Source organism: Bactrocera oleae, chromosome 3 (assembly GCF_042242935.1).
Source record: "Bactrocera oleae isolate idBacOlea1 chromosome 3, idBacOlea1, whole genome shotgun sequence".
NCBI lineage: Eukaryota > Metazoa > Arthropoda > Insecta > Diptera > Tephritidae > Bactrocera > Bactrocera oleae.
The window spans coordinates 8708550-8720064 of NC_091537.1; the positions used below are offsets into that span (position 1 = coordinate 8708550).

The 11515-nt window shown below is 34.1% G+C and overlaps 1 protein-coding gene across 1 annotated transcript; it reads right to left on the reverse strand.

The window, feature by feature from the left end:
* Positions 1 to 7989: 7989 nt before the first annotated feature.
* Slh (sec1 family domain containing Slh) lies at positions 7990 to 10871 on the reverse strand. The gene is made up of 5 exons (XM_014245434.3): positions 10693 to 10871; positions 10373 to 10532; positions 9611 to 10302; positions 8834 to 9543; positions 7990 to 8765 (listed from the first exon to the last, which is right to left on the reverse strand). Exons 1-5 carry the CDS (start codon positions 10718 to 10720, stop codon positions 8436 to 8438), a joined length of 1920 nt encoding a protein of 639 aa, XP_014100909.1. The 5' UTR covers positions 10721 to 10871; the 3' UTR covers positions 7990 to 8435.
* Positions 10872 to 11515: the final 644 nt, after the last annotated feature.

The window sequence follows — 11515 nt, forward strand, 5'->3', positions numbered from 1 at the left end:
TAGCAACCAAACAAATTAAAACAACAATGATTTGCCGTGACCCCCTCAAAGGAAACGGTGCCAATGGGAACTACATAAAAATGTGTGATCGCTTTTTTGCAAAAATTAGTTTAAATACAAAATTTAATTTAAGAAAAAAAAAATATTTTATGAAGATATTAGGTCCGCTTGTTCAAATCAGCCATATTGTTTTTTTCGTTTTTTGTGAGAGTATTTAGTGACCTCAACATAATTTTCAAGAGCAAGTTAAACCGTTTGCTTAAAAATACTCTACTGTGTGTAAAAATCAAATCAACAATCTATTCATCGCAAACTTCGCAGTAGGGCAACGCTGCCCTCTCTCTCCATTGCTCTTCGCTATCGACCTAGACAACGTCATGAGCACGCTCACCCTACACAAGAAAACAGGCATCGAATGAAATCTCATACGGCAACTCGAGGATTTGAACTTTCCACATGACATTTGCCTACCATCGCAGAAGCTCGCCGACATGCAAGAAAATACAAATAAGCTAGTCAAGCTGGTACGTATTGTCGGACTTGAATTAAACAACGCAAAAATGAAGTCATGAGTGTCAATCACTTCAGCCGAAGCTAAAATAAAGATTGATAATCACGAAATCGAATTATAACAACTGACGGAGGAGCAAGATCGGATGTCTACAGTAGGATGAGCAACTCAAGAGCGGCGTTTGGACGGCTACAATTGCTGCAGAATATTATCAGCATGTCTTGTCTCGAACTCCATTACTCAGAGATTAAATGCCTTCACCAACAAATGCCCACGAATCAACTGTGGAGTATTCTGGCCCAACACTATAAACCATTAAGCGCTATAAAGTTTAACAAAAACGCAGAATAAGGCGCCGAATAGATCATACTCTCGGTCGGTACTGCGCGAATGCTGAAATCACCTGGGATGTCACAAATACTACAGCCCTCAAAGGTGTGAAATGGCGCAACCTTTTAGAGGCCCTATGCTCGTAGTATAGTATAGTAGTATAAGAAAAATGGTCTCTAAATTGAAAATTATATTTCAAATTTCGTTCTGGATGCCGATTACACCAGTAATTTATGGAAATATTGGCGAAGTTATGTGAGCCCTCGGCTCTTAATCCAGCTTAACTGCGATCAGAAGAACCAGCACTAAAGTGCTGTAGAATGCTGTTAGTGCCGATCCTAATTACTTAATTAAATCTTTAGGTTAACTGACAAAGAATCATTGGTCTAAAGTCGATCTATTATCCCGTTTTTTTTTCGGCTTCCATACAAAGTTTTCCGATATTTCCTTTTAGGTAATATGGCAAAATTAACCGGAATTGAAACAAAGAAAAATAGAAGTAATTAAGGCTGTTCCAAAGTTTTTTTCCCGAGGTGCTTTGATGGAGAAGTTTTTAAAGAAGATTATTTCACGGTGGCAATATAAATATTGTTGAATAAATGGAGAGTTTTTAAGAAATTGTTATTTTGAAATCGACAAAGATTGAATAATCCAACTATTGCAGTGATGAAGAAATGGAAAAATAATAATTCAAAAAAAATACTCTTTTCAGGTGGAAATTATTTAATGACTCATTCAACTTAAACGGAAAATGTTAATAACATCCACACAAATATGGGCTACTTAGTGTCACTACTTGAGTATATACATATATACACATGGATGTGCGTATGGCATTTGCACACAAACTGTGCATTGCTTAGGCATAAAACGATTACACTTGAAATTCTCCAATTAACCAACTTGGAAAGGTAAAAATTCCCACCAGCGCAATTAACACTAGATCAACGACAACAGCTTAAATGTAAACTGAATGCACTCAAATCACACTGTAACGTTCACTAAATGCCTACAACAACTGCATTTGTACTTATGCCCAACTATGCGCCACTAAGATTTCACACTCCAAGTATTATGGACTGCCATCTAGATCCAAAAAAGGCACTCCGCTTGCCGCATTCCATTTAAAGAGTTAATCACGTTTGTGGTATGTGGTAGCAACGCCATGGCATGAGGTGTTAAATGCTAGTCCCACACACCCAAACAAACAGGGAAACATATGTACGAACAACATGTTGCAACAACATTTAGAACACTGATGTTAACAATTGTGTACACAGCATTAAACAACAATATAAACAAGTATATATGTATATTTGTATAAGGATGTGGTTAGACTTGGCAAAGAAAATAGCTTTTTCAAAAAATTTTGTTCAGCAACCGAAAAGCGGCTCTGGAAAGTGATCGTCGGAGATTCTAAAAAATATATGGTATATAAAAATGATCAGCAATGAGCAGCATGACGTGCCGAGTCGATTTAGCCATATCCATTTGTCCGTCTGTCTGCACATACGCGAACCAGTCCTTCATTTTCGAGATAACGATCTGATATCGGACCACTATAGCATATAGCTGCCTTACACACTGAACGAATATCAAGTTCTTTGCTGCTAAAGCTATAATCTTCGGCAAATTTTATCATTTAGAAATGTTTTATATTAATATTACTATTTTCAACCATTCAATTTTATTTCGTGAAAATTTTGTGAAGAATGGTTAGAAAATATCGAGAACGCTCACAAATTCTACGCTGATATCCAAGCTAATGAATGTTCTCGGAATAAAATAGTCGCCTACTGCATGTAAACCTCTCAGCAACTAGGTAAGAATGGTTTATAAGACATTTTCCTCGCGAACATGAACCACAAGGGACTAAATACAAAAAATGTGGAAAACGGTTGGCCTCAAGGGCCATCCCTGCAACTTCCCTCTAATTTCATACGCTAACGTTCAAATTTCGCTTTTTTCACTGCTTTTGAGCTCTTCGAAATTTTTCGTTTTCGATATCTCGCAAGTAAATCAACCGATTTTGCGGCAAACGATGTGTTTTTTCAAGGTTTAGAACTGATTAGTTTTTGGTGTCGATCGGTCAAGTCGTTTGGAAGAAATTGGACGTCGAGATCTGTTGAGAACTCGATTTTTGCAAAATGGGGTGAAACCAATATCTTCCCGATTTTTAGAAAATTTTCAATTTTCTTAGCGGGAAGTTAAAAATAATTTAACAAAAAAATTAATATTTTAAGAATAGTTAGTCCGGTTGTTTACAGAATCAACCGTCAAGTGTTTGTTCGTTATCTGTGAGTGGCAAAAAAGTACGAAAATATTATAGTTGCGCATATTCTTTCGAAGTGTGAGTTTTGAAAAAATATTTTTAAAAAATGGATTTTTTCAAAAACAAAAATCAAAGTTTGAAAATTATTTGCACAGAATTTTGCTTTTGAAATAAATATTTGAAAGTCTTCAATTCGTTAGCACGCTTATTGTCTTGTCTGAACACACCCTAATTTATGAAAAGCAAATTAAAAAAAAATTAAGAATGGTTTTGATTGTGAGAGGGTTTAGCTATTTTAGAAAATTGCACCAATGAATTACGCTTGAACAAAAAAAAAAAAACAGAATCGCCACAGCGGGCACATAACTTAAAATCCCCCTAAGGATAAGCGCCGTATAAAGGGTAGATTATCCTAGTTGCATGTAGCTGCATGTCAACATATGTTTGTGTGTAGAAAAATGTGCGCTATGACGGTAAAAAGTTGGCTGCGTTACGTCGGTCTACGCTTGCGCTTAGCAGGAACTTTAATGCATTAATGTTCCAATTTCAGTTGAAATGAAAAATTCCAAAACACTACAACACATACATACATATGTACATGCCTTTTTTTTTTTTGCTACTGCCAAATGCGCGCCACACACAGGCCATAAACAATTTGACGCGTTCGCCTGATATCTACAGCCAAGGATGCCTGTGGCCGCTACTTATACACGGTTTGGTAGCAAAAAGCATCTTAAAGTCCTAAAAATGCGCACTTGATGTGACAGTGACAGTTTTCACATTTCAAATTACCTGACAATTATAGTTTGTTAATTTTTTATGGCTGGCAAGTGGAGCGCAACGAGATGTTGTGTTGTTGTTCGTATTGACTTGGCGTGTTAACAAATTGAAACACTCTTTAATGTGTTGACTTGAAGTGAACTGCTGCTGGCTGATGGGCATGTGAATAGCGTTTGGTTGTTTGTAGTAAAAATGTTTAGCAATTTATTGAATTGATTGTTATTGCTGATGTGCATTGGTCATAAGTTGGTTAGTTTATTAGTTGTGCGGTTGATTTTGTATGTGCGCATGCGCTAGTCATACATTAAGCTTCACACGTAACCATTCGTGTAACACTTGTTTCTAACATTAGCGACAGATTATGGAATCACTTTTAGCATGTATATGTATGTAACATACATATGTGTAACAAATAAAAGCCTTCCAAGAACGCTATATTTATTCTACGATCTAATTTTTGGCACTGTTCAAACGCAAATTATAATTGCATAAGTGTTGAATAATTTCTAAGCCTCTTTAAATTGAACTAACTAATTCCAAAATAATATATTCATATCATCAAAAGCCGAATTGGAGAATTAATAATAAATGTAAAGCTGGGATTATAATTAAGAATAAAACAAAAAGAAATTGTTTTAGAATTTACATTTTTTTCATATTTTCGTACTTCATGTTCTACCGCTTTCGTTATATTTTAAGAAGGAATATATTTAATTGCTTAAAATTATAGTTTTTCTGTTTCTTTTTTTACCCCTTTTTATTCCAGTTTTTAATTTAAAATATTTAAATGAAAATTTTTTTATTTGTTACGTTGTTTATTTTTAAATTGAAAAATATATTCTAAATTTTTAATTCCGATTCTAAGCTTTGAATTTTCAATTTTAAATCTTAATCACATCAAAATCGGAATTAATAATTTAAAATTTACTATTTAATCACAAAATTGTAATTGAAACTTTAAAATCTTATTTTAAACCAAAATTTTTGAATTAACAAAATGAAAACCCTGCTGGCAAGAGCGTTTGTTATTTACAAAGTACATAGTGTGTAGATTTCATGCAATGTTCACAGAATACAAGGTTACGACAACCTTAACGTCATTGAACCAACATGAATGTATTTGCAAGACAAAAAAATTTATTTTCTGTGAATGTAATTCACAGAGCCTTTTTCGTCAGCAAGTCACATTTATAGCATCATTGTACAGTGAATTATCAGCGGTCCGTGGTCCCATGGTTGAAAGGGTTGACTGCATTTCCCTCCCCAATTGCAGCAAGCAACAAAAGCAAAAATACCATTTCTCGCCTTCGTGGATCATTCTGCGGTGGCTTTTCTGTGCGAAAGCTTCTGTCACCGCTACCATCGCTGTGTGAAACCTCGCATATAATAGACTCTCTAATTGCGGTGAAAAGCACACTCGGTGGCGCGTCCTCCAGGCATTTTAACCAATACGCTTCTACTACTAAGCAGAGGTGACAAGAAGAATTAAATATGGATAAAAAGTAATTAAACAAAATACTATAAACAAAATCTTCTCATATGAATTGCAAAAATTAGCAACCAAACAAATTAAAACAACAATGATTTGCCGTGACCACGCCAAGGAAACGGTGCCAATGGGAACCACGAAAAAAATGTGATCGCTTTTTTGGGAAAATTAGTTTAAATACAAAATTTAATTTAAGAGAAAAAATTTTTATTTTAAAAATACATAGTTGGAACGGTTGTTCACAGGAGCAAGCACATAGCTTTTTTCATTTTTCTGTGTTTGGCAAAACAGTTTGAAAGTATTATATTTAGTGATTTCGGCATAATTTTCTTTAACAATTAGAGTTGCTATGTATGTACATATATACATACATATTTTTTTAAATCAAAATTTTATTTCAAATTGAAATATTCTTAAAGTCTCAAAAAATTTTTTAAATGCAAACCAATTTCATAATCATCACATCTTTGATACAAATTCTTACCGATTGCTTACAAAAATATGACCATTTAATAGTTTTTATAAGTATTATTTAAAGCTATTTCAAATATAAAAGAACACAAACATATTAAAAATACTATGCCAGCCAAGCATTTTGAACCAACTTCGTCATCAAACATATGATTTTAAAATTGTCGTAACCTTGTATTCTATGAACGTTGAGTTTCATGCATATTTAATAGTTTGACTTGTGGCTTTATCACCAATTCAACATTTTCCACCTCAGTGCTATTAAACATGTGACATCTCACCTGACTTTTGTATCAACACACATTCGTATGCATGCACAAATATGTATGTCACTTTGCTGCTGCTTCTTGCACACGAACTTGATCTTCCATATTTTATCATTAAATATCAATATTATTAAAAATTCACTAAATAAAACACACACTTGCATACATTTGCACACATTTGTGTACAAAAACAAACCACTTCCTTTACTCACATATTCCTGCGCAGAGCTTTCACTATGCCACAACCGAACTAACACAAAACCAAACATACTCGTGTTTTTCAAGCTTTATATTTAAAGAATACACTTAATAATAATATAATTATGCAAAAACTTTACTTGCGATGATACTTATTAGGATTTTTGATGCTTTTTTACACTTTTTATTAACAACACAATTTTTCACTCGCGAAAAGGAAGCTAACACATAACGGCTTTTTGACGGCCGCAACTTGCCAGCGACGGTATTGCCAGCGATGAAATTTTCTAGATGAATTGTGTGTAAATTTTAAAACGGTAAAAGCAAACGGAAGTTTAAATATTTTGTGTGGCGTAGTCTCATAAAGAAACATACATATATTTTTGTTAAAGCGAGTATTAAATACTTTTGAATTGCATGTGGCCATCGAAAACATAAGCTAAATTAAATTTAAAAAATCAGTTTCAGGTACAAAATTAAAGAAATTCCTTAGTTAAAAAAAAAATAAAATAAATATTACCAATTTATTAAAATAAATATTTAGAGACACAAAAAACCAATTATGCTAAGCCAAAACATAAATTCGAGCTTCAATAAAATGTGTTAACACAAAAATTATTGGAAAAAATCACATGTCTTGATTAAATAACTCAAACTTTCAATTATTTGCAATAATTCAGTTAAAATTTTAGACGTTTATTTGCATTAATTCAATTTTTAAAACAAAAATCTAATAAAACAGAGAAAGGTGTTCATTTATTTACAAAAAGTGTAAATTGCATGCATTTCAGCAGTTTGAAAGGCTTTGTAAGCAATTTAACATTAACTCTCCACATGCAATTAAAAATGTGACAGCTCACCTCATTTCTGCGCCTATGCACTTACTTGCGTATGCATGTACGAACACGGCTTTTTCTTGCTATTGCTAGCACACGCATTCATTTTTCAATAATACGTTATTAAATATATTTATTATTGCAAATCAGCGAATAATTACACACTCAATTTAAGCATATTTACTTAAAAATAAACACATTTCAAATATTAATTACTCTAATATGTCTGGCTTTTCACTGCACAGACTTTTCACTAAGCCCTGCACATTAACCGAACAAACTACTTAATAAAACACACGCACACACTTTTCTCACAATAAATACACTGCACAGATTATAATTATGCAAAAACTTCACATGATGTGATATTTATAGCGTTCTTTTTCACTTTTAAACACTTTTATTAGCCACCAACTGAATTTTTCACTCGCGACAAGGAAACTGACAAATAACGGCATTTTTGGCGGCAACAGCTTGACAGCGACTGGGTTGCCATTGGTGTGTTTGCAGGAATGAACTATGTAGGAAATATTTAAAACTTTAAAAAAAATTTTTAAAATAAAAATTTTTATGTAAGTTTACACATACATACATATACACTAATTTACATATGTAAAAGAAAAATTACAGCATATCAGCGCAAAACGTTGATATACAACAAATACTGTCGCTTATAAAATATAAATGAATATTGTGAATTTTAACGGAGAAATTTCTTATACAGCACATATGTTATACAAAAACTTTTTATATATATGTATGCATGTATGTAGCCTTTTCCTTAACCTACCGCTACAAGCACAAAAATAACGATTATATATATAAAACACACGTACTTTATATATTTATTTTGCTATAAATATGTATTTATTACTTCCTTTCAATTATTGCATAAAAATAAAGTGTTATCAAGCTACATACTCATATAATAAGGCGTGATTTATAAAATAATAATTTTTAAATGTAATGTATGCTTTTTATTTATGTAGGCCCATGCAACTCAGTTACAACTTGGCTTTTAGTTATGTTTGTATATATGTAATAAATTGTAGAAAACAAAAACCAATGCTTACAAATTAAAATAAAAGTGCTATAGCAGTTACATAATAGTGTGATGGTCAGAAAACGCCGCCAGCACTACAATATTTGCAATTTATTCGTTGATAAACAAAAAAAGTATGAGAAATTAGCAAATATTCAAGACTTCACACAATACTCGTTTTTTTTTCACCGTTCAACAGCATTTCAATTTGGCGTGTACCCTGTATCTGTTTTGCCGTTCCTAACTCAAGACTGGCGCCTGTATTTCTCTCCCCAATGCCGATAGCTCTTTGAGGAAAAGTTTCGCATTGCTCAGCGTCGATGCACCATAGATGATGCGCTTATTTACATTTGTCGTTTGCTTTTGTTTGATGTAGTCCACCAAATTTTGGTATTCAATATAATTGCCACCGCCTACGATAAAGACGACCGCATCTTGGAATGGTGCACGATTCTTTGGCAATACATCACCGCCTTTTAAGAGTTTCGGATCCAAGTAAAGATAATCATCGGTTTCCGAATTGCTGCGGCATTCCATCACCTGTTCGGTAATTTTCGTTACCGGCAGACTCTAAAACGTAGGAAAAAGAAAAGCGTATTTAATTTATAGCGCTCATTTCACATATTTTAAGCACTTACATGTCTTTTGACGACCAAATTCTTGACACCTTCCATCACAAATGATGAGCCTTGCGATACCAATTTCGAGAACATAGAAACGGTACGTGTACCACCGCCCTCGTATTGTGCAACTTGACTCAGTGCCGGTGAGCGATTCATAATACCCTTCCAACGCTGTACATATGCAAGTGGCGAGAGATCACAGCCGGCCTCTTGCAGCGCTTCTTTCATACGTTCAATTTCGAATTCGGGTACATTTTGCGCACATATATAATAGATGATGAACAGCCGTAACTTATCCTCGGGTAAACCGAATTCGGGATCTTTCAACAATTCCAGCAACGGTCGATCGAGCGTTTGTTTCGACATGATTTTTTCCTCCAACTCAAAGAAAGAATCCAAACGACGCGCTTTTATATAGTTTAAAATTGCTGTAGCGATTTTTGTGTGCATATCAATGAGACGCTTCTTTTCCATCAGCTGTGGCAATGAATTGACAGCGTTGGTGAGACGTGCAGTAGTATCATTAACCATGGAGAATGCCACTTCAGTTTCACCATCAATGCCCATAGATGTTTTCAGGCGTTTGATTTCGTCCTCTGAATTGCGATAGGATTCTAATTCCTCTTGTATGGCTTCGGCCACTGTAGGAAATGGACTGCCTTTGTGTGTCACCCAAAATCGATCATTGCGATCTAGATCGCAAGCTTTTGGCTTTTTGCGTGTACCTATAGAAATTCAATAAGTTTGACTAATAAACAAGCTTTATATGATAAAATTATAAAAAAAAAATACCCGTGTTCGTTGCACCGTCATCCTCGACGTATACTAAATTTAATCCCAATTCTAGTACATCATGCACCAGCGCTTGATAAGACCATGTGTGATGTAATGGTGTGGCTAAATCTAAATTTCTGTCCAACAGTAGCAGCACGGGGCGCTGGAAACTAAATACACCACCACCGGCTTGCGTGGCATCCATATGAAAAAGGTTGGAGCGCGAGTCCCATAGGTTCTCACGCAGTTTCTTCTCCAATTTACGTGCTACCATTTCGGCAGCGCTATTGCGCGGACAACGTATAATTGGCACGTTGCCTAACGTGACAAATACGGCAAATAGTGAATCCACTATAGAGTCCATTAATGCCTCCATTTCATCATCGCGCGTATTTGCGCGATTTATGGAATAATATGACAATTGCTCACTCTTCTGATGTTTCAATATGAAAAAGTCATCTTCCAAACTGATAAAGTTCACATATTGATCGTATACACGATGTATGTTAGCTACACAACCGGCTTGCAGTGCTGCTGCTGCCAAATCTTCAATTTTTTGTCGTGTAATGGGCGCCAAAAAATTTAAATGGTAAACATCGTACAACCCGTTTCCGAAATCCTGCTGAATACGATCCAAATTTTCATCGGTCGGCAAGCAGAAGTAGACGGCAGGCACATCTGGTATAGAGTCACGGTCGGAATGTAGTAGTCTAAAAGGGAATTTGTATTATGTTCATTTTTGTTGTAGTGTCTCATAAAATTAATGATAATTGAACTCACACATGTAAAGTCACGCCCAGTTCGCGTAATTCCTTAATGGAAATTATAGGTGATATGATGTCCTGTCCCACCCGATCAAATATTAGTATTTTCCATACGGGCTCCGCAGCTAACATTTTCGGCTGTTGCGCATTCAGATTGAGCATCTGCTTTATAGCATCTTAAATGGATAATTATAAACTCTCATTATATATGTACAAATTATGAGCACATAGTAAATAGAAGCTTTATTTTGCTAGTTCATCCCTCTGTATACATATGTACATATATACAAGTTTTCTCCGATGGGTTAAATTTTATATCTGTCACCAGCCACTTACTTATTTGTCTGTCACGTAAAGTTAACATGTTTTATGGAGTATTACAAAGCCTTTACAATATAAATTATATACTAATTTATCTAAAAACAATTACAACTCATCAACCAATAACTTTTTACTTTAAATCAACTTTTCACATATTTGATACAGCTGTGAGCTGTCAAAACGACCATACCACGTATTCATTCTAACAAAACGCATGGTTGCATAAGAGCCGAATTGAAAAAAAGTAAAAAATTAAAATATATTAATAAGCAGCAGTTAAATTATTAGTAAATAAAAGCATAATATCCATAAATTGCTGTGTCTAAATTTCAAGTCGATTAGACAAAATATTTTGCATTTATGGGTATTTTATATCTGTTTTATGAACATTTTACATTAGATATCAAAACTTTAAAGCGTTTTGCATACAATTTCACGGTTTCCTTTGAAGTTCTGAAAATTTTTTCTGTACGTAATTTAGTAGGTAACACCGAAGGGTTATTTTCAAATCTGTTTAAGAAACGCAAAAAGTAATGTAGGACACCGCAAACCTACTTCTGTGCGAGACGCTCCATAGAAGCTGCTGTCATTGTTGTATGTTCGAGTGTTTCTCCATCAAAATTTAACATATCATTCTTCAAATGTCATACTATAACGTACCATTGGTGTTATTATATATTTAAACTGTTTCATAAAAATTATCATAAAACTTGGCTTCGTTTTACACGATATAACCCTACATAACGAAATTAAATTTATCTTGTTGGAGCTTATATGCCAAAAACTTGTTTGCTTTCGAAACACTTCCTAATTGCTACAAAACCTGTTCAATTGGCAG